We start from the raw sequence: 22,057 nt of genomic DNA, 5'->3' as shown, positions 1-22,057 counted from the left end.
AGGGGTGTTTTGGCGCCTCCTAGCGCAGGTGGAAGGAAATGAAGGAGCTGAGCGGCTGGGGGCGCAATGGAGGCTCTGCAGTGGAGGATGCTTCTGGGAGTCAGACGGGGTGCGGGAATGACCCCCGGAGGCTCCAGGACCGTTAGCCGTGGCCACTGCCAGCTGGCTGCCCGCAGGTGCAACCGATGATGCTATAGCTCAGCACTGGAGCAGCATTCCTGTAAGGGGGCAACAAGCTGCGAGGGATAACCCTGGGGCAGCAGCCTTCAACCCCCTTCATTAGCCAGGGCCCGGCAGGGAGCTGCTGAGAGGAAGACATTTGCAGAGAGCCAGGATTCCTCGTGCTTTGTGCAGGGTGCTCATCTTCTTGCAGGCTGGGGGTGCGAGCCCCTCGCATTGCTCTCCAAGCTCAGGCAGGAAGTAATGGAGATGGGGTCCATGTAGATACAGCAGAGCTGCAGGTCAGGATGCCAATGACCAGGCATCGCAGGGATAATAGCCATGGGCAAGGTAGGGGCTTCACGGCTCCACGTTCCCCCATGCCAGCTGCAACCGAGCAGGCGGCACTGGGGGGACACAACTGGAAAACACCACGGGCAGAGAGCAGCCCAACTCTGGGCTTGGGAATCCTGCTTTTCGGCCAAGCGCTCCCACATCCTAGCCCCTTCCCCTCCAGGGTTGCAAGGCCCTTCCCAGCGAGCTGGTGATCGGCACAGTCGCTCATGTGAGACAAGACAGTAGCACCCCCACTCACTACAGCAGGGAAACTGAGGCACACAGGGAGGCTGGGGCAGAGCAGAGATTACAAGCAAGATCCCCTGAATCCCATCCCAGTGCCTTAACCACAAGCTGGGCCACCTTCTCCTATGGATGTCCGTATGTAAAGGGCCTGGTGTGCGTTTGCCTTAGAAAGCAGCCAGCCCCCAGCACCAGCAGGATTCTGTGGCCCCTCCAAGCCTGAACCCCACCATCACAGGAGTGGGGGCTGACAGCATCACAGCTTTGCCGCTAAACCTCATTTGGCTGGAGCCAGGATAGGGCAAGGCCGGGGGAAGCAAGCCCTGGAAAAGGGGAGGGGCTTGATCTGCTGAAGGTAGAAAGCCCTGCCCCATGGAGAGCCAAGGGGTGGGGTGTTGGTTTATTCAGCCCTCCCGGATTTCCCCATAGCTCATAGGCAGGGAAGGGCATGGCATTGCCACCCCCACAAGTGGGGCTATCTTGCAGGACACACACACCCCTCTCATACATCATGGCAGCAGGTGGGCTGGGTTGTGCCCTTCCCCCCCACCAGCTCAGACACAAACACGCCTCATGTCTCTCCCCCACCTTTGGGGTTTCTTACAAAAATGCTTTCTCAGCCCCCACCAGCTGAGCTGGCTGGAGGATGGGATCGTCCCCAAGTACCACAGCGCAGCCTTTGCAGAAGGGTGTTCTGGGCCCCAAGTCCAGATGGGGGGGGAAGAGAGAGGGGCAGGGGGGCTTTGGAGTTCCCCTCTTTGGGGCATAGGGCACAGGCAGGGCACAGAGACCCTAGCAGGGATCCCCTTGGCTAATGAAGGGCCAAGAGATTAACCAATCAATTCCCACCCTGCAAAGACACCGTGAGAGGAAGTACCACCCGCCCCCACCCTCACACCATGATGCACACAAGCCCTCCCCAGCAGAGATCCATGGCTGCTCATTGCAGGAGGCCAAATCCTAGCCCCTTGCCAGCAGCTGCCAGAGCAGCACTTAGCCCCCCCTCCACAGCAGCTGAGGGGATGGAGGGAGAACAGGCAGGTGGCGAAGGGAGGGGTGGGGTGAGTGTTTTCAGGTGCAAATTTCACATGTCTTTTATTGAAGGAAGTCGGAGCGAATCCCCACTCCTGCAACCAGCCCGCAGGCCTGTCGGTAACACACATGCAGGAGGATGGCTACTTGTCCGGCTACTGACCCTAAGAGAGCTACTCAAGGATGGGGGCGCTTTGGCATGGAATCTCTGCCCCGGAGATTTCACACCTTTGTCAAGAGCAGGGAGGAGATGGCACCCGAGAGGGGCCCAGTGGGTGGTGTCCATTACCAGCAGCAAGGTGTCTTCTGTGAGCATGGGCCACCTGGGAGGCTGAGCCCCGGAGCTCTGCCTTCCAGGGGGCAGATAGGAATGGGGAAGTCCTGAGTGGAAGAAACGATGGTGCTACCTAGGGAGGACTGGCCTGGAGTCCGGGGTACAAGGGTCCTTTGTATCGCTGCCTCGCAGGAAGAGGGCTAGGGGAACGGGGTGTGCGGAGAGGGCATGGGGTGGGTTAAGACCCAATCCCAGGGCTAAACCCAGCCACCAGCAGGGAGAGATGCGGAGAGACTCCGAGCAGGAGGGTCGGTTGCTCTTTGTGCTCCAGTCGCTCTAAGTCTTCGGAAGAGAAAGGCTCTTGGTCCACGGCAGGACGCGGCCCGGGGAGGTAGTCAATTCATGCAGGGGATCCCCGCGCATGGAATGCCAGGGCTGTCCTGCTCCCCCCCAGGCTGGGCAGGGAGGGGGCCCTCTGCGTTCGCCAGAGGACAACTCAGTCACTCCCACTACAGCGGCACAGCCAGATGCCAGGAGCAGGGCACCCACCGCTGGGGGGCTCTTCACAGGCTGGAGAGCGCCCCCCCCAGCCCCGAGGCCCCAGCAGGCAGCCTCCAAGCAGTGCAAACCAGGAATGTGCCAGCCGGGAAGGGAGGGCGGAGGTGAGATGTCATCAAAGGCAAACGGGGGCCTGACCCTTCCCCCTGGGAAGCACCACGGTGCCCACGCTGCTCTGACAGCCTCTCTAGCTCGCCCCGCGGGGAGGCAGAAGGGAAACCCACAGAAACACAAGGAGAGAGCGAGACTAGAAGGCACTTGGACGTTGCATATCCTGGCCCAGGGCACATCGGGGAAGAAGCTGTTGCTAGCAGGGAGGTCTGTTCCCAGTGGATCTCGGCAGGAGCGGAGCAGCACAGGGGCAGAATCGCCGCTGCCGCCCCCCGGCGAGGAGGCTGGATGAAATGCAAGGCCCTGGCTTTGGCAGCTGAATCCCAGCAACTGATCTCTGCAGTCACCTCCCGCTTGCTACCTCCGGAGAACTCCCCCACCAGCCAGGCCCTGGCCCACAGAGTGGCGAGTTTGGAGGCTGTGCTGGGGGGGCTCTGCCCGCCCTGGCGCTCACAGGCCGCTGAGCTGTCGCTCCTGGTTCAGCTTCTGGAAGAAGGTCTTGCCGAACTCGTAGGTGCTAATCATGATGGCGCAGGCCGGGGCCACCTTGATGACGCGGGGCAGGAAGCCTGCGGGGAGGCAGAGAGGGCAGCGTTACCTGCTCCTGCTAGCTGGCCCTGCTCAGGCACCCCGGCACCCACCCCTCGTCCTACAGCCGGCCCAGGCTGCCGTTCTAGTTACCTGCGAAGAGCCCACGGGTGCCAGACTCCGCTCGAATCCTCCTCAGCAGCAGCCAGGTGGATGAGGACTTGGAGGCAGCCACTGCGGGGCGAAGGCAAAGCATGAGGGGCATGAGGGGCAGGGGATGCTGGTGACGCCACCGCCCGCCGGCTGCGCTGGGAGCCGCCCCGCACCCTAGCGAGGGGTCCGTCCCGCCTTCCAGGGCTTCCCCGCCAGGGCGCGGGCGGCAGCAGGACGCTCGGTGTCTGCTCCAGAGGAGCCACCGCTCCCTCCCGCCCCTGTCCCGTGTGCGCGGAACCGCAGCTCCCCCTCTGGGCAGCGAAAGGAGCCAGCCCCCCCGCCGGGCCGTTCCAGACGGATGGATTCGCCATTGGAGCCACAGGCGGAAGCCGACCCCTCGCTCTGCTCAGGGTCCCACGTTCCCCGTGAGCCCCTCACCTCGGAGCGTCTCCAGGTCCCCCAGCTCAATCTGTCGCTGGGTCTTCACCACATCGAAGGGCAGGGTCAGCACAGCAGCCACCTGGGGGAAGGGGAGAAACTGCCCGTCACTCCCAAGCCACAGCTGGGGACCCCAGTGCCTCCCCGTACAGCACTTCTCCCTCAGGCCAAGAGAGGCGGTGAACTTCAGCCCCTACCATCTGCCCCCCGAGTGCTCAGCCCTCCTCCGCCCATTGTCCTAGGCAGGTTAGAACCTCCGCCCAGGAGGGGCCGAGTCTCCTGGCCTCTAGTGTAACAACAAACCCCCGGCTCCCACTGCAGCCCCCTGCTCCAGGCTGCTCCCTGCGCAGACATTGCTCTGGGGCAGGTACGGCCTGTGTCTCACGCAGGGGCAGGCAAAGGCATCTGAAAACCAGGCATAGTCTATCCAGCACCCAAGCTGGTCAAGGCTGCTGGATTCGAGGTCCCAGCCTTTCACCCAAATAAAATGCCACGAAACCCTTCTGATTCCCAGCAGGGCTCTTTCCCCTGGTTAGAATCCCAACGTTCTGGGGGTGGAGGTAACCTGACGGGCTCCCTTCAGACCCAGGCAGAAACTCAGCTCCCCGGGGACGGAACAGAAGCTCGCATACTCACAGTCCCCGAGATGGCCCCAGCTGCGAAGCTGACCATGAACGTGGCTTCGTCGAGCCGGGACTGACGGCAGAGCCATTCCTTCACCAGCTCGTAGTTAAACCAGTAGAGAGCTGAGACAGACAGACCAGGGCCATGGGTTAGAAGCATCAGCAGCCACCTCCACTGCTCTGCTCCTGGGGCATTGCCCTTTGGCACTGAGCCCCAGCCCTGGGGACTGCCCTCTTCAATCTATCGGCCCCAGAGTAGATAGGGCAAAAGGCAAACAGCCCCCTGCCCTGCCCAGCCCAGCCCTGACTGGGAGTGAGCACAGGGGAGAGATGGGAGGGCCTTGGCCGTTGGGCTGACACCAAGAATTGGCAGGCCTATTAGTACCCATTGAGAGGCTGCTTTTCCTGGCATGAAGGGCCCTGGAATTGGGCTGAGACCCACCAAACTGGTATCCCAGCTCAGGTGGGGACTGGGTCTGAAAATCCTTCACTCTGGAGTCACCACTGTCAGGTAAAAACCTTTGCACCAAACAAGAGATGCACAGAAGGGATAGGGACTGGAGCGTGGCCCGTCAGCGCCTTCTGTAGGCAGCCCCAAGCTATCAGCGTGGCACCGAGGGCTCTCTGCAGATGGCAAGAAGAGAATTCTTGTCCTGGGCCAAACCTTTCCCTATGGCCCCAGCCCCAAGTGGGGGAGACCGGCCCCAGTGTGGCCCACAGCCCCCTCACCTGTCCCCAGCACCCCTTTTCTGTGTGGTATACCTGAGAAGGGAACATCCCGCAGCACAGTGGGTCCCCAGCCCCTCCAGAGGGACAGCCAGCCGTCCTGGGCCACCGAGGACTGGATGCAGACACGCAGCTCACGGTAGCTCAAAGGCCGGGACTGCATCTTGGTTCGGATGAGTTCCAAGGGGCTGATCACCGTCACCGCGCCCACTGAGGGAGGGAGTCATAGAATCATAGAAGATCAGGGTTGGAAGGGACCTCAGGAGGTCATCTAGTCCAACCCCCTGCTCAAAGCAGGACCAATCCCCAACTAAATCATCCCAGCCAGGGCTTTGTCAAGCCTGACCTTAAAAATATCTAAGGAAGGAGATTCCAGAACATCAGCTACCGACAAGCCAGCAGCAAGTGAGATACCAAAGCCCAGCGACAGGGCAAGGCCAGGCCCCTCTCACTCCCATGTGCAAACAGGGCAGTCATCTGCAATTCCTAGAATGGTGAGAGCACATGGTGCAGGAGTCCAGAGGGGCCAGCCCTGGCACCGGCCCATCGGGTTTGGCAAGGAGCTGTCTGCTAGGATTGCCGCTTGTTTACAGCAAATTACACCTGGAACTGCAGCTTAAGGCTCATCCCAGCATAAGGATCTCACTGTGCTTCAGAGGGAGACCCTCTGTGCAGCAGGGGGTCGGTTCAGCCTTCCCACAGTGGGGAGATGGGGAAATGAAAGCCCAGGGAGGGGCAGGGCTGTGTGTGAGGTCACCCAGGGAGTCTGTGACTGAGCAGAGAATTGATCCAGGAGTGCTCGAACCATGGCCACAGGGATTCATAGATTTCCAGGCCAGAAAGGACTTATGCAATCATCTCGTTGGACCCCCTGCATAACACAGGCCACAATTGCTAGAGCAGAGCTTTTAGAAAAGCATCCGATCTTGATTTACAAACAGCCAGGGACAGAGAATCCAGCCTCACCACCACCTCGGGCCAGCTATGCCAAAGGTTAATGACCCTTGCTGCTAAAAACCAAGGCAGGTCGTTGTTCATTTGGAATGATTCTTTACCCCTGGGCCACAGGAGCAGGTCGGGGGATGGGGGGGGGGGAAGAGGATGCAAGGTATATGGACCCTGAACGCAGAGGAGAGCGCTACTCACGCCTGGCGAGGGCACCAGCCACCAGGGGAACATGGGCCCCTTGGCTGCCCATCCGGCAGCGCAGATAATCTCGCAGCTGGTCGTAGCTGGTGAAATAGATCACCGTGGCAGGCACCGCCATCACCCTGCCAAGGAGAGGGGCTCATTAGCATCACCTGCCAACTCACATCACGCTCCCTGCCAAAGAGGGGGGTCAGATTGCTCCAGGCATAATCTCCACCCCCCATATCCCAGCTGGGCCTTGACACTGCGCCTCCCATTCTCCAGCTAAGCAGTGGGACCCATCTCCCAGAGAGCAATGGGGGGGGGGGTTTCCCATTCGTCTGCACAGGCTCCACACACACAGAGGAGCCTACCAAAATGCCACGTGCACACAGCTCCGCCCGAAAGGTCAGAGGGCGAAGGGTGGTGTCTGGGGGAGGCTTAAGGGGGAGCAGGGGAGGGGAGGCCAGTGCACCTGGGACTACTTACCTGCTGCCTGGCTGGGCTGAAGGGAAGGCACCTGGATCTTATAAAGGGGAGACAGCAGCAGAGGAAGGTTGATCCCCAGCCAGCTCTCAACCCAGCTAAGATCAGAGCGCTGCTACAGGGAGCAGGAAGACCCCGCTAGTGGCCCTGAGTAGCCAGGAGAAGGCAAGGAGAGCAGCAGAGAGGGTTTCCCTGCTAACCTCTCTGAGCCAGGGAGGGCTGAAAACAGCTGAGCTCTGGCTAGGAAGGGCCTGGACAGGTGATGAGCTCCAGGACCGGCTGAGTATGCCAGAGCTGGGTATGAATTTTTGTGTTGTGGTGACGGGCTTTGTTTGAGGATCGTTTTGCACTGTTTCTGTTGTCGAACCAGCCCCAGACAGCGGTGGCGTTCGCCATGACACAGCCTTTGTGGGGTTTATGAAGGAGCCCGAGAGGAAACTGAGGCAGGGCTCTGCAGAGCCACGCTTGGCCAGCCGGGGGTGACACAGGGCAGGCACACCCTCTTGCAGAGAGGGAGTGGAAAAGGTGGGAAGGGGGCCTGGGGAAGCAGACCGTCTCTGCAGTCCTAGGATCTCCCATGGATAACCAAGGGTTCTGGGTCAGTGCAGGAGAGACACCACCACCTCCTCCCCCCCGCAGTCAGAGGCCCCAGGGCAAAGGCAGAGACCCCTGGGCCCAGGCCAGGAGCTACCAGTAGCACCAGGGCCCGGGATGTGTGGGCCCTGCAGGAAGCCTGGGAGTGCACGCCTGGCTAGCCCCACAGGCAGGGGGGCCTAGGTGTTTGCATTTGACCTCCCTTAGCAGGCGTGCAGCGGGGAAGGGCTGTAACGCTCGGCGCCCAGACTCACAAGGTGGGTGGCAGGCCGCTCCACAGAGACCGAATGCCCTCGTAACGCGTGATCTTCACGAAGGCATCCTGAAAGGAAGAGGAGAGCACAAGGGGGTTAGAGAGGAGGGGGAGGAGGCTTCCCCAATGCTAGGGGCAGCCCCGTGGCCCGAAAGGGAGACCAGATGCCCACTCCAAAGCTAGCCAGGGGCTGCGTCTTTCCCTCCCATGCCGAGCTCTGCCGCTTCTCCAGCCTAACCCTCATCACAGGGTGACTGGCCCCTTAAGGGAGGAGGGCAGTACAGCTGACTGGTTACCTGCTCCCCAACTGGGCCTTATAAAGGGGGAGACAGCAGCAGGGGCCGGAAGGCTACCCAGTGAGCTCTCTCAACCCCAGGCAAGTACAGGTGCTTCTAGAGGAAGCCGTGGCAGGGGCTGCAGAGAGCAGGAGACCCTGGGTAACCAGGGGTGGGCCAGGAGAGCAGGGGGCACAAGGCTGAGCTCTGGCTAGGAAGGGCTGGGACAGGAGACTAGCTCCAGGACTGGTTGGGGATGTCCGAGCCAAGTGTGAACTGGTGTCATGGTGACGGACTTTGTTTTGGGGCTTTGAGGACTGTTTTGAACTGTCTGTGATTACACCAGGCGTAGCCACGAGAAAGCCAGTGCGGCATTTATTAAGGAGCACTGAGACAAGGGGAAACTGAGTCAGGCCTCTGCAGAGCTATGCTTGGCCTGCAAGGGCGCTACAGGATGGCACGCCCTCTTACATGTCCCCCTTGCAAACGAACCCTTTCCCGTCCACAAAGCTATAGCCACCTAGGAGTGGGGTTGGTGAAGCTGCTCCAAACGCTGGTGCACCTGGCCCTCTCTCCTCCCCCACACCTCCAATCACCCTGCCAGGCAGCCCAGCTGGTCCCAGACCAGGGTGCCCGAACTGCCGCACGCAGCCTGGCCATCAAGCCAAAGGCCTGACCCTGCACTGACTTTGGCTGCCAGAGCGTGGTGGCCTTCCCTCTGCCCCGCCAAGGCAGCCAGGTACCCGGCAGGAGAAAAGCCTCACCAGGGTGCCGGTGAAGCGGGTGGGGGCCTTGTACCAGGCGGTGCAGCTGCTCCCGTTCTGGCACACGTACAAGTGGTCCATGAGCCCATTGCAGTACACGAAGCACTTCCCTGTGGGAAGGGGCAGGGGAGACAGAGTGGGGTTAAACTCGTGCCCAGCCCAGCCCGCTTCAGGCTCTTCCCTTCCTCACCCCCAAAGCCCTCCCTGCTCCAGGCTCTGCCCTTTCCTTCTGTAAGGACCCTCAGCAGGGGGGCAGGGCTGTACCCCTCAGGACCCTGCCAGCTCCTCTCTGCCCCATTCCCTGCCACCCCCAGAACTCTGCTCCTCTTTCAATTTTCCTGAGCCCTATGGGGCGCTGCCCCTGCTCTCCCAAAGGGCAGCCGGCAAGGAGTGGGAGAGCTGCTGGGCAGACAGGGCAGCCGTGGAGAGAGGAGCCAGCAGCCATGGGGAGGGAGAGCTTGTGGGGAGCTAGACAGGTCAGCGGGGGTGTAGACCACTGGAGCAGCCAGGCCAAGGTCATCTCAGCCAGAGCACCCTGGGGTGGCCAGGCTTCCCACAGGCCTGGGACACAGGCATGTTTACTGGGGGTGGGGGGCAGGCAGGGACTTGCTCCAGTCCTGTCATGCAGAATAAAGGCATAAGAGCAGAAGTGCGGCGAGACAGAAAGGGAGAGTCCTGGGAAACTGTCCGAATCCATCACACTCCCCTCATCCCCAAGATGCGCTCGCCCTAAAGCCGTCCTGTCAGCCTGGACTAACCGCCTGTGCTGGCAGGAGGCCACCTGCCTACGCGAGTCAGCATCAGCCCTGTCACCCTGACGGATTGGATGAGGCTGCCCGGGGTTTGCCTGGCTCCCTTCCCCAGGATCCCATTCAAATCCCTTTCCCTGCCTAGTGGCCGTTGGAGAGCCAGACGTACACATAAAGCAGCTCTCTGCCAAACACCGGAGACAGACGCCGCAGGGATGGGCCTCAGAGCAAGCCCAGCAGAGATGGGAGCCTAGCGGGGAGAGAGGCAGCAGTGGGCACAAGAGCCTGGTGTGGGAAGCTGACAGATGGGCAGACGAAAGGCAGGGTGGGGACAAGGTAGCCAACCCCGCTAGAGCCACCCCCCCCCACCAAATCAGCATCCCCAGATGGCAGCACAACCAGCATCAGCCACCTCTACGGGCCAGTCTTCTTCCCATGCCCAGGGCATGACTGCAGGCGGCAGGTTAGGCTTAGCAGGGATCCAAGCAGGCGGCAGGGCAGCCAGAGGGGAGGACACACAAGAGACGGACAGAACAAGGACAGAGAGGCCCGCGTGTGCTCCTGTGGGGGAATCGGCTAGTGTTGAACCCCCAAATAGCCTGGAACAGCCAGCTTCCAGCACGTGTTTCTGACAGAGCACTAGTAACCCTGCAGTGTGGGGGGAAAACGGGGGACAGACTGCCTCCTGCATTCTATCCAGGACATTTGGGGAAGGGCATGTGAGGGACTTCTGCGAGGCATCCTCGGGCAGAGGAGGCTCCCCTCGAATCAGCAGAGGCTGGATATGTCCTGCATAGCTGTGCCAGGAGGGAGGTGGTTACAGAATGGGTCGTGGGGTAGGAGAGGGAAAGAGTAACATCCAGAGGCCCCTAACACAGCCACGACTTGGCAAGCCAACAACTCCCAGGCCCCACCTGCCTGATGACAAACAGCCTGCGGGGTCAGTCTCACAACTGCCTCCATGCTCAAAAAGGGAGGCACAGAAGCGAGGGGACTTACCCAAGGCCATGCAGTGAGTCAGTGGCAGGGCTGAGAACTGAACCCAAGGTTGCAGCTCCCAGTGCCCCCTCCTCTAACCACCAGACAGCATCTGACCCCCAGAGGACTCTGAACTAGACTCCATTGCAGTAGGGATGGAAGGAAGACGGTGTGTGGTGAGCAAGGGTGCATGGAGCCCTGTACTGCCCCACTCTGGAGACTGCAGCTATGGGGAATAGGTTCTCCCTGGGGGGAATGGCGCTGTCAAGGGTCAGCAGCCACGGGAGGCTGTTAGCAGGAAAAGGGTGAAAGGATAATACCCAGAGATACTCACATTTGGACTGGTGAACGCTCCAGGGCGTACACTCTACTGACAACACTGAAACACACAACAGGGACACATTTAGCGACAGGCGGAGGGGTGCTGAGGAGACACCCTCCCTGCTGGTAGCAGCAAAGCTCTCAGGGGCCAGGCGGGTGCTAGGAGTGCATGGTCTGGGAAGGCAGGGACCCCCGTGCCCTGCTGTCAGCAGAGAGCTGGGATGTGGGGGCTGTTCGGGGGCAAGCCACTCGGATTTGGAAAGGTGGAGGCTGCTGGCTTGAGCTGGGACAAGATCCGAGGATGCCCCCCTCTCTCCCCCCCAGTAACAAGTCACTTCCGCCTGCCGGCAACAGGGAGGTGTCTCAACATCTGTTCCATAGCCCCCCACAGCTGAGCAGTGGCAGAAACATCAGGATCTATTTAGCAGCATGACTCTGGCAGTCAAGTCACCTGAATCCAGCCCCATACAGCTTCCAAGGGACCCCGTTCCACCAGGCTAGCCCACTGTCTCTCTAGTCCCTTCCGCATGAGACTTCCAAAGTGCTTCACAAACCAACAGACGTTCTGCTCCCAAGTTTTATAGATTGCGGGGGAGGGACTGAGGCACAGGAAGGGGAAGTGACTCCCAGAGGGAGGCAGTGGGAACAGAACCCAGGAGTCCTGACCCTCAGGCCCCTGCTCTAACCCTTACAGAAATCCCTCTGATGATCAGATTAGCCCTGGGGCCCAGTCAGCGCAGGTGTCCCGGGCCTGGCTCACTACTGAAAAGAGAACCGGGAGGCAAGAGGCTGGGCTAGGGATTCTCACGCAGTCTGTGAGCTACTTAAACTCCTGCTGAGGCTTGAAAGGGCTTGGCTGCTCCTGGAACGTCAAACAGGGTTAGTTCAGGCTGGTTGGGATTATTGCAGAACAGCCCTGCAGGGCAGCGGCCAGCACAAGCCAAAGCCTGGGACATGCTCCTTCCTGTCAGGCAGCACCAGATCCTGGAAGGGAGGGCAGAGCCAGGAGAAGGGAGCTCGATTTCCTGCTTTCACTAGAGGCCTACAGATGATGACCAGGCCCTGGCTCTGTGGAGCCCTTTACGTGTGCCAGGCATCCCACCAACCCACCCACTTCAGGGCCATACAGGACATCTAAGCCCAGCTCCCCCTGACACACTGGCTCCGAGGCCCTATAGGACACCTAAGCCCATATTCCCTCTCCCCTAAGGCCACACAGATGTAAGCCCAGCTCCCACCCCAGAGGCAGGGTGCTCTTAGCCCCCCGTGGGTGGTACACTACTGGGGTGCTGCTTGTGGGAATGGTAATCCCACTCAAGCCAGATGTACAGGTTCCGTGTATGGGGGAAGGGGTGAGGACCTAAGCGGGGATGCAGCCTGATGGTGCCATGCCAGACCCCCTCTGCTGAACCTGTGTCCCCATCAGAGGGGCACAAACCCCAGGTGACCATCTTCACTGCTCTGCTGCCTGCAGGCAGTCCCTGCCCAGACTGAGTAGCCAAATATCACAGAACCTGATAAGCTCTTCGCTAACCAGGCAGAGGCTCCTCCTCACAACTGCCCTTGGGGCCTGTATAGGGGACAGGGATTGCTGTGGTTCACAGACACCTGCCAGGCAAAGCCGGGGAGAGAAACCACCCAGGATCTGAGCTACCGCATTCCAGGCTCACTGCTGCAGAGGTAGCAGGCTCGGAGATGACCCACCTGGCCTCCAGCTGCGGAGAGAAGGCAAGATTTCTGCCCTGAGCACTTAGTTACCTTTAGAGAAAGGCGTCCTCTGTGCCTGCAGTCGGATCTTCACCACATCCAGGGGAGTCACTGAAAGAGAAGGAGCCTACTTAGACCTGGGGCCAGTGTAGGGCAGTTGGCAAAAGGGTGGCGTAGAGTGCTTTATCAATGAGTGGGCAAATACACCTCAGTGCCTCCCCCTGAAAGGTAGATCCGGAAAATGGATTTAATATGGACAGGGAAACAGCGGCTCAAAGAAGGGAAGGGACATGGCCAAGCTCCCAGCATGAGCAGAGCTGAGACTAGAAGCCAGAAGTCCAAGCTCCTCTCCCTCTTGCTCGAACCACCAGAACCCACCCTTCTTCCCAGAGCTGGGAACAGAACCTGCTCTTCCTCACACCTCCTTCTGGAGCTTGGGGTCACCAGAGCCCATGGTGCACAGCAAACAGCCAGTCCAGCACTCCAAGGAGTTTTAAGGCTCTTAATGACCAGGCCAGATTTGCTGGGAGAAACTTTAATCAGAGGATGAGCCACAAGGAGTCGAGCTGGGATTCCAGGAAGAGGGTTGCTAGGAAGGGGAAGTTAAGAGGTGGAAGAGGCCACAGTCCCAAGTTCAGAACAGTGAGCTCACCTGCTCTTTGCACACACGCCCCTGTCCCCTTACACACGTGCACACACCCCGAACTCCCTACGCTCATCTGTGCATACCCTGAACTCACGTGGAAATCCTTGCACCCACCCACCCTGTCTCTCCAGCCCCACTCCTCGCTCAACCATCCCCATGCTGACCCCTTACCGAAGAGAGATGTGAAGAGGGCCCCGGTCCCAGATGCCAGCATCTGCTGCAGGGGGGTAATGCCCCCTGCGGGGCTCACTGATGTGTTCTCACCCATCATGCTGCCCACCTGCAAAACACAAAGGGGGCAGCGGTGCGGTTACAGGCAATGCTGTCTCCAGGCGCCGAGCTTCATCCCAGAAGCCTCCAGCTAGAGCCATCGGCTCCCTTGGTACGCTGGCTGGGTGAGCCCCAAGGAGACGGCATTTCAGAGCAGACTGACTACCACCTGCCCCCGAGAGGGAGATACTTGCTCAAGGGGCACTAGAGACCAGGTTCTGCCCGTTTCCTGGTCTGAGAGGTCCCAACATCCCTGCATTCCCGAGAGCCCTCTTGCCACTGTGCAGCTGTCTCGGCATGCTGGCTGAATCCCCACCCCTCGCTGGCAGCATTATCCATGCACGGCAGAAGGGGTGGGGCTCCTTCTCGTGTATGCTGCTTATACAATCGTCCGCGCAATGGGGAGAGACAGCACCAGGTGCAGCGCCGATAAAATCCTGCCAGCAGCATAGCTGGGTCCAGACCTGAGGCAATGAACCTAAGCCAGTATCGGGAGCTACTGCAGGGGAAACCCAGAAAGGGCTGGGAGGGGAGCAGAGTCAAATGCTCCAAGCTCTCCCATTCCCCTAGCAGTCCTGCCGCCCTGTGAGGAGGAGCCTTGCCCCCCCCCCAACGCAGGAAGGAGGGGCGGGGTGGTGCAAAGTCAACCGAAGGGGAGAAGCAAGGTGCAGTAACCAGGAACCCTCCTGCAGTCCCAGGGAACCGATCACAGGCGTACATCCACCTAATCCAAACAGCCGATTCCCTCCTGGCCCAGTCCAGATGTGCTAAGGAGAGGGGGCAGGAGTCTTTCTTCAGACACGGGGACCAGTTCAACCTTGTGTATGTTAGCAGGAATCGCAGCACTTAGTACTTTGGAACAGCAAAGCCCTCTACAGCAGCAGTTTTCAACCAGGGGTACGTGTATCCCTGCGGGTACATCAACTCCTCTCGATATTTGCTTGATTTTACAACAGGCTACAAGGAAAGCTCTAGTGAGGCCGGTACAAACTAAAATTTCATACAGACAATGACTTGTTTATACTGCTCTATATACTAGACACTGAAATGGAAGGACACTAGTTATATTCCAATTGGTTTATTTTATAATGATATGTCAGAATGAGAGTCAGCAATTTCAGTAACAGTGTGCTGACAGGCTTTTTTGTATTTTTAAGTCTGATTTTTGTAAGCAAGTCATTTTTAGGTGAGGTGAAAGTTGGGGTACGCAAGACAAATCAGACTCCTGAAAGGGGTACAGTCGTCTGGGAAGGTTCAGAGCCACTGCTCTACAGCCCCTAATTAACCCTCCCACCGGCCCCACACCCGGCAAGACACTAGCCTGCTGCTTCTGTGATCAAGAAGACGAAGCACGGAGAGGGGAAATGACTTGCCTAACACCTTAGAGGAAGCTAGTGTCAGAGCCAGCAATGGAAGCCTGGAGTCCTAACGCCCAGTCCTCCGCTCAGACTACATTGATCTCTCACTGCTCTTCAGGATCTAACCCCATTTAGCCAGCATGAGCTCCAGCTACTAGCTCTGAAACACAGCAACATGGAGTCAGCCCGTGCTTTCAGATTCCAAATTCCACCACACTCCAAGGGAAATATACCTTGGTGTGTTATTTAACCTGAACGTTCGTTCTCATTTCATTTCCTGTACTCTCCATACCTTTTCCTAGGGCTATTTAGTTCCAGGTCTTTGTGTGTTCCTTTTGAATGCTATCCCCACCCTGCTCAGCACAGCCACATGCTGCCTATAACCCAAACATGCCCCTTTCCTGGGGGTTGGTTTTACTGGTAACTCAAATCACGATTCCAGATCATAAACCTCTGCTGGGCTGTTCTTAGGGCTTCCCTACAGGGAAGCTCCCCAATCCTGGGCCCTAGTTCCCTCTGCCGGAGACAAGGGCATGCTACCACCTCTCTTATGCTCCTGGACTGTGTATACATTAGGGAACTGTAGAAGGAAATTCCCACTGGGGGGAGCCTTGGTGCAAACAAGGTGTCAGCAGCTTCCAGCATTTTTACCCTCATGTAATTTAAACCAGATGAACCGATGGTGGTGCCAGTGGGGAGTTTCTAAGCTTCTGTCTTGAGCCCCATCTGCACTAACAGGGCACAGCTGATGCAACCTCACAGTGACTCAGTGATAATTACACTTCACTTTTGCACAGGGCTCAAGCACCTGAAAATGAGAGAATTCCACAGAGGAGCCCTCGATCCCTAAGTAAGGTCCTAGCATCTGCCATCCTATTACAAGTACCACACAGACTGTGAGAGTCGCACATAGCTCCTCACCCCCTGGATTTGTAGGATTAAAGGGAGTAATGTCCTAGGACCGCCACTTAGATGGGAGAATACCCTAGAATCTCATCACAGTACTTAGAATGAGGGGCCGTGCGGAGCGTGCAACACCTAAACTGCTTAATCACCTGCTATTCATATATGCCACAACCCAGCACCCTCCATCCACATAGCAAGGGAGCAGACCGGGATACAGGGCTTCTCCAGGACAGAGGGAGGCTTCCCCACCTGTCATCCTGATAAAATCCAGATTTTATGCCCCCTGCCTTGGGCCTATATAATCAGTCCTTACTCACACATAGCCTCCTGCTTCCCTCCCGCTAGGGTCTGACGTGCTACCTTTTACAGTGGCCTTAACTCAGGAAAAAGTGCCTCGAGCGAGCATGACCGCGGCCAGCTGTTTACTCTTAGAAAGGCGCTGATGTGTCTGTAAAAGCTGGTGCAGCGGTCAGTGCAAACAGTGACATGGCCGGGCACAGCAGGGCTAAGATTTTAAATGTAGGAGATTCCACCGACAGGACGTGGACAGTTTCCGTGCAGATTGTTCCTTCTTCCTCATTGCCGTTCCCTGCGTGTCACAGTAACAACCAGCTGATGTTACTGACAAACAAACAAGGTCTCGCTCCCATTGGTCCTGTAGGAGCCAGTCCAGCTACAGCAGCCAAGTGTCACTGCAGGATCAGGATCACCCACATGGAAGTCAGAGGCAGGAAGAAATCAGCTGGATTCTCATATCCCAGGCATCTCCGGAGAGAACAAAACAGGGAAACTCAGACTAACAGCCGTCATCGAGTGGCTCTCCAGTGGAGCTCCACAGATTACTGCCAGCCTGCCCAGCAAGGCTCTTCTGTGGCAATAAGTGAAATCAGGCAGCGCCACCACCCTATGTAGCTTCACCTGCACCTCTGTGTCCAATCAGAGCTCCCCCCAGCCACGCGTGTTATTTGTCTCTGGTAGTGCCCACAAGGCGCTAGGTGTTTCCCAAACATGACACAGGGCTCACAACGTGACAGCCCAGGCATGGGATAAAGCAGCACTACATATAACTAAAGAGGATGCTGTGGAGATCTTAACTGTGGGATTTTCTGCCTTTTGTGCATTTCGGGCCTGATGCAAAGCCAGCTAAACCATTGCAAGGTCTCCCACTGACTTCCATGAGTTTGGGATCAGGAACTTAAAATCTCAGCCCGTGATGGCAGTGAAGTGGTTTTTTTTTAAAATAAAGGTTTCTTTTCTTTTTTTAAGTGAGGGGAGGGGGAAAAAAAGGTGGCAGTGTGGAGGCAGTGATGCTTCCCACCAATCCCTGGCTCACAGAGAAGTCCCAGTATTCCCCCTGGCCTAGCCCCAGCTCTAGAGGGGTCAGAAAGATTCGTGGCAAGGCTTTATTTGCTTCTGCTTGAACTGCAGGGCTTTGGAGCGCCCACGTACATGACCTGCGGACACCCATGTGTAACTGGGGCTACATTTCGCTATCCTGGCAAAGCAGCTCCCCTGTGAGAGCAACATACAGGGAACAATCATCTTTTGGACTCTGAGTTCTCGGGGGCAGACACAGGCATTGCTAAGTGTGTGCACAATGATTAGGGCTGTGGTTATAGGCGTTTCTATTACAGACCAACCAGGTCAGAGCCCCATTGCAATAGGCACCGAACGAACCGACCATAAATTATAGTCCCTGCCGCAAAGGCTTATAAGGGAGCCTGGAGGCAACTACTCTAATAATAAATAATAATTAATTAATAGATTGAACTTTGAAATCCAGCTGGTCTGAACTAAGAGCATAAGAAGAAGTAACCAGAGAACATTAAATGCTTACTCCACAGTCAGCATAGCTCAGATCACAGAGCAAATCTGCCCCCTTATCTCCAGCTGGACACCACATGCCACCCACTCCCTTCCCCCTCTGAACTGGCTTCTCTCCTGTGGTCTAGCATCAACAGGTCTCTTCCTGGATCCCAGCTCCTCACACTACCGCACTGGACTCTTCTCTTAGGGGGCTAAGAGAAAATCCACCTCGCTCCTTGCTCCAGGGCTGGTCCTTGCTGTCTCCCCATCCCACCGCACCACCTCCTCACTGCTGTCTCCTCCCATCCCACGACACCACCTGGAGTCTGGAAAGGGATACTCCTGGCTCCCGGCTCCAGGGTCCCTGGGCTACTGCAGCCTTTCCACTCCCAGCCCCCAGCAGCTGAGCTGCTGTAACTCTCCCACCCCCTTTCCACTGTCCTTGGGTCCGGTCCTAGGGTCTAGGCCCCCTCCCCCTACATTGTCCCAGGCTCAGAGCCCCCATTCTGTGCCGTCCTCCTCTCCTGGGGCCTAGGAGACAGTCTCCCCTCTTCTAGCCCCCAGTTCCCCAGGCTAACATACACCCCACCCCACAGAACAGGCTCCTCACCTGGGGTCTAGGAGCCAAAGCATCCCCTCCAGCCCCCCCCCGCCCCCCCACGCTGTGGAGCTACTGCAGTCCCAGCTCCGACTATTCAGCTCTTCTGGGCACACAAACACACCAATCAGCAGCAGGAGCTGGGCCAAGCAGAGGGCAGGGCGGAGCTGAGCCCGCACAGGGACAGCCAACCCAGCGCTCCCACAAGTGGCACTGGCAGCCTCCCGTGCCCACCGGGGTCAGTGCCCCAGCCTGGCTGGCACGCTTGGGGCTCAGCAGCCTTTGCAGACAGAAATGAATTAACACTTTCCCCCCTCCGGGCAATGTCACCCTTAACCAACAGATGGGGAAACTGAGGCACAGAGCAGGGAAGTGACTCAGCCCAGCTTACGCAGGGAGCCAGGAGTAGAACCCAGGCATCCTGGCCCCCAGCACCCCCCTAATCTAACATTGCAGCCACTCCCCCCGCCTCGCTTCTGTGCGCATTGCACGCTGCCCTCAGGGGTTACCCTCTCCCGGCTCCTGTGTGTGTCCGTCCGCGCGCGTCCCCAGGAGTTACCCCCCTGCTCCTGCCTGTGTGTCTCCCCCTCCCCACCCCCCAGGGTTCCCCCCTCCTCTCCTCTGCCGTGTGTCTCCCCCTCCCCACCCCCCAGGGTTCCCCCCTCCTCTCCTCTGCCGTGTGTCTCCCCCTCCCCACCCCCCGGGGTCCCCCCTCCTCTCCTCTGCCGTGTGTCTCCCCTGGGGGTCCCCCCCTCCTCTCCTCTGCCGTGTGTCTCCCCCTCCCCACCCCACAGGGGTCCCCCCTCCTCTCCTCTGGGTCTCCCCCGGGGGTCCCCCCCTCCTCTCCTCTGCTGGGGGTCTCCTCCTCCCCACCCCCCAGGGTCCCCCCCTCCTCTCCTCTGCCGTGTGTCTCCCCCTCCCCACCCCCCAGGGTTCCCCCCTCCTCTCCTCTGCCGTGTCTCCCCCCCTCCCCACCCCCCAGGGTTCCCCCCTCCTCTCCTCTGCCGTGTGTCTCCCCCTCCCCACCCCCCAGGGTTCCCCCCTCCTCTCCTCTGCCGTGTGTCTCCCCCTCCCCACCCCCCGGGGTCCCCCCTCCTCTCCTCTGCCGTGTGTCTCCCCTGGGGGTCCCCCCCTCCTCTCCTCTGCCGTGTGTCTCCCCCTCCCCACCCCACAGGGGTCCCCCCTCCTCTCCTCTGGGTCTCCCCCGGGGGTCCCCCCCTCCTCTCCTCTGCTGGGGGTCTCCTCCTCCCCACCCCCCAGGGTCCCCCCCTCCTCTCCTCTGCCGTGTGTCTCCCCCTCCCCACCCCCCAGGGTTCCCCCCTCCTCTCCTCTGCCGTGTGTTTCCCCCTCCCCACCCCACAGGGGTCCCCCCCTCCTCTCCTCTGGGTCTCCCCCGGGGGTCCCCCCCTCCTCTCCTCTGCTGTGGGTCCCCCCCTCCTCTCCTCTGCTGTGGGTCTCCCTCCCCCCCCCCGGGCCCCTGACCACTGACCGGCCCATTTCAGCCGCACGTGATTTTTTCATCCGCCGACGAATACAGAAAGGCCGCTGCCTGCGCCTTTAAGGAGCCCCATCGGCCGCCCGGCGGGAGGGGGCCCGGGCCGGGATCGCCGCCCCGCGGGGTGGCTGGATTGGGCCGGACCCGCTGGGCCGCAGCGAGCGGCGCTTCCGCTCCGGCCTGCGGGAAGGGGCGGGGCGAGGCCCTGCGCGGCCGGGGGCGGGGCTTACACACGCCTCCCTGCCCCCCCCCCGCCCACGTGTGCAGACAGCGGGGCGGGACTTGCACACACGGCTGAGTGTTCCAGAGACGGTAGGCCTTACACACGCGTGCAGGGCCAGAGATCGTGAGGCTTGCACACTCCCCCCAAGGCTTGCAAATAGAGCCGTGCTTACACACCTACACACCCCAATGCTGCTGAGTGTGCAGACACAGCACGGCTTGCACACACTCCAGGGGCACTGGGACAGTTTTTATAGTGGGGGGGCTGAGAGCCATTGAACCAAAGTGCAAACCCTGTATCTAATGGAAACCATTTTAAGCCAGGGGGTGCCGCAGCACCCCTCCTTCCTGCAGCTATGACACACCCTGCTGAGTGTGCCCGAGATAGAGCGATTTACACACCCACCCTGCTGAGTGTGCCCGAGACAGAGCGATTTACACACCCACCCTGCTGAGTGTGCCCGAGATAGAGGGGGTTTACACAGAGATCTTTATGTCCCTGCTCGCACCCATGCTGTAGAGAAAGGGGTTTACACACATAACGCCCCCTCGTCCACATGTGTATCACAGAGTGTGATGCAGACAGGCTTACCACACACCACGCCACGGAGGAGAGGAATTCACTCCTCCTGAACACACAACAGGCCACAGGGTCTGCCCGAGCCAGCAGGATTTATGCACAAACTCCAGACACGTACACCACAGCGTGCCAGCCGACGAGGGAGTTGTGGCCTATGCAAACCCAGGCCGCATCCCCCAGGGCAAGGCAGAAGCAGAGCGACTTCCACACACCCTGTGTACACATGCACCACAGGCAGCCAAGTAAACCAACCCCACCGAGTCTCCGTGCCCGGCCCTTGCTCCCCTTCCTGCCCCTCCACACCAACCCCATTCACAGGGAGCTTCCGCCTCCTGGGAAGGGGGGAGGTAGAGTGTCAGGGAGCTGGTGTTCCTCCACGGTGGAGCGCTGGGCTGAAGGGGCTGCAAGAAGAGAGAGGTTCTAGTCTCATCTCTACTGACTGACTCCGATTAATATTTCTGTGGAGGCCACAACCCTTCTTACTGGTAAGGCCTGGCATCCCAGCTCCAGGAGGGAGACAAGTATCATTTCCCCATTTTACAAATAAAGTAACTGAGAGGCTGCATAAGGTCACTTCAGGCAGCTTCCTAATATGCCGGCACCAAGTCTCATCCACTGACTTATACTGCCTTTCAGAATGAATGTGCCAAATCTTGACACTCCTGTTAGTCACTGTCCTAACCACTAATCCGGGGGTTCTCAAACTTCATTGCAGCGCGACCCCCTTCTGACAACAAAAATGACTGTATGACCCCAGGAAGGGGGACCAAAGCTTGAGCCTACCCGAGTCCCGCCGCCCATGGGCTTCAGCCCCACTGCTCAGGGCTGAAACTGAAGCTTGAGCTCTGCCGCCCAGGGCTGAAGCTCTTGGGCTTTGGTCCGAGGCAATGGGGCTCTGGCTTCGGCCCCAGGCCCCAGCAAGTCTAATGCCTGCACTGGCGACCCCTGACCCTCTGGGGTCCTGACCCACCGTTTGAGAACTGCTGAAGTAGACCATACTTTTGGCCTCTCTTAAGTGACTGTGAGGCCCTTGGAATGATTGTAATTGTTTAAATGATTTGTATTGGAAAACACCGTATTAAGACATAGAATATCATGGTTGGAAGGGACTTAGGAGGTCATCTAGTCCAACCCCCTGCTCAAAGCAGAACCAATCCCCAATTTTTGCCCCAGATCCCTAAATGGCCCCACTCAAGGATTGAACTCACAATCCTGGGTTTAGCAGGCCAATGCTCAAACCATTGAGCTATCCCTCCTCTGCAATGAATGAATTTGGATGTTGTGTGTATACTTGTTTTATTGTTTATATTTTGATTAATGGGAATTGTCCCTTCAGAGCAGGGTGCAGCACTTGATTGTCTGAAGGATACTTGAAAACAACACATGGAGGAGATTGCCAGTGTGTCCAGAGAGGGGAAGTTTCAGAGTAACAGCCGTGTTAGTCTGTATTCACAAAAAGAAAAGGAGGACTTGTGGCACCTTAGAGACTAACCAATTTATTTGAGCATAAGCTTTCCTGAGCTACAGCTCACTTCATCGGATGCATACTGTGGAAAGTGTAGAAGATCTTTTTATACACACAAAGCATGAAAAAATACCTCCCCCCACCCCACTCTCCTGTTGGTAATAGCTTATCTAAAGTGACCACTCTCCTTACAATGTGTGTGATAATCAAGGTGGGCCATTTCCAGCACAAATCCAGGGTTTAACAAGAACGTCTGGGAGGGGGGTAGGAAAAAA

At 58.5% G+C, this 22,057-nt stretch overlaps 1 protein-coding gene across 3 annotated transcripts; it reads right to left on the bottom strand.

Moving 5' to 3' along the window:
• Positions 1-1,816: 1,816 nt before the first annotated feature.
• Positions 1,817-19,715, bottom strand: SLC25A39 (solute carrier family 25 member 39). 3 transcript variants are annotated; one of them, XM_078850684.1, is made up of 12 exons: positions 19,510-19,715; positions 13,254-13,362; positions 12,488-12,547; positions 10,743-10,787; positions 8,682-8,791; positions 7,644-7,711; positions 6,328-6,452; positions 5,218-5,391; positions 4,469-4,578; positions 3,833-3,914; positions 3,395-3,475; positions 1,817-3,282 (listed from the first exon to the last, which is right to left on the bottom strand). In XM_078850684.1, the coding sequence occupies exons 2-12, from the start codon at positions 13,351-13,353 to the stop codon at positions 3,164-3,166; spliced, it is 1,074 nt and encodes a 357-aa protein (XP_078706810.1). In that variant the 5' UTR covers positions 13,354-13,362; positions 19,510-19,715; the 3' UTR covers positions 1,817-3,163. The 3 variants fall into 3 exon arrangements, with proteins under 3 accessions (XP_078706810.1, XP_073182532.1, XP_078706811.1); XM_073326431.2 differs by lacking the exon at positions 19,510-19,715 and adding an exon at positions 13,547-13,686; XM_078850685.1 differs by lacking the exon at positions 10,743-10,787.
• Positions 19,716-22,057: the final 2,342 nt, after the last annotated feature.

The sequence above is a fragment of the Lepidochelys kempii genome, chromosome 27 (genome assembly GCF_965140285.1).
Source record: "Lepidochelys kempii isolate rLepKem1 chromosome 27, rLepKem1.hap1, whole genome shotgun sequence".
NCBI lineage: Eukaryota > Metazoa > Chordata > Testudines > Cheloniidae > Lepidochelys > Lepidochelys kempii.
This window is presented reverse-complemented; position numbering and strand designations above follow the sequence as displayed.

Coding starts and splice junctions, on each gene's coding strand:
- SLC25A39 (XM_078850684.1), bottom strand. CDS start 13,353: ATGATGGGTGAGAACACATCAGTGAGCCCCGCAGGGGGCATTACCCCC. Junction 12,548..13,253: donor CCTCTTCACATCTCTCTTCG/GTAAGGGGTCAG, acceptor CTTCTCTTTCAG/TGACTCCCCTGGATGTGGTG. Junction 3,283..3,394: donor CACCCGTGGGCTCTTCGCAG/GTAACTAGAACG, acceptor GCCTCCCCGCAG/GCTTCCTGCCCCGCGTCATC.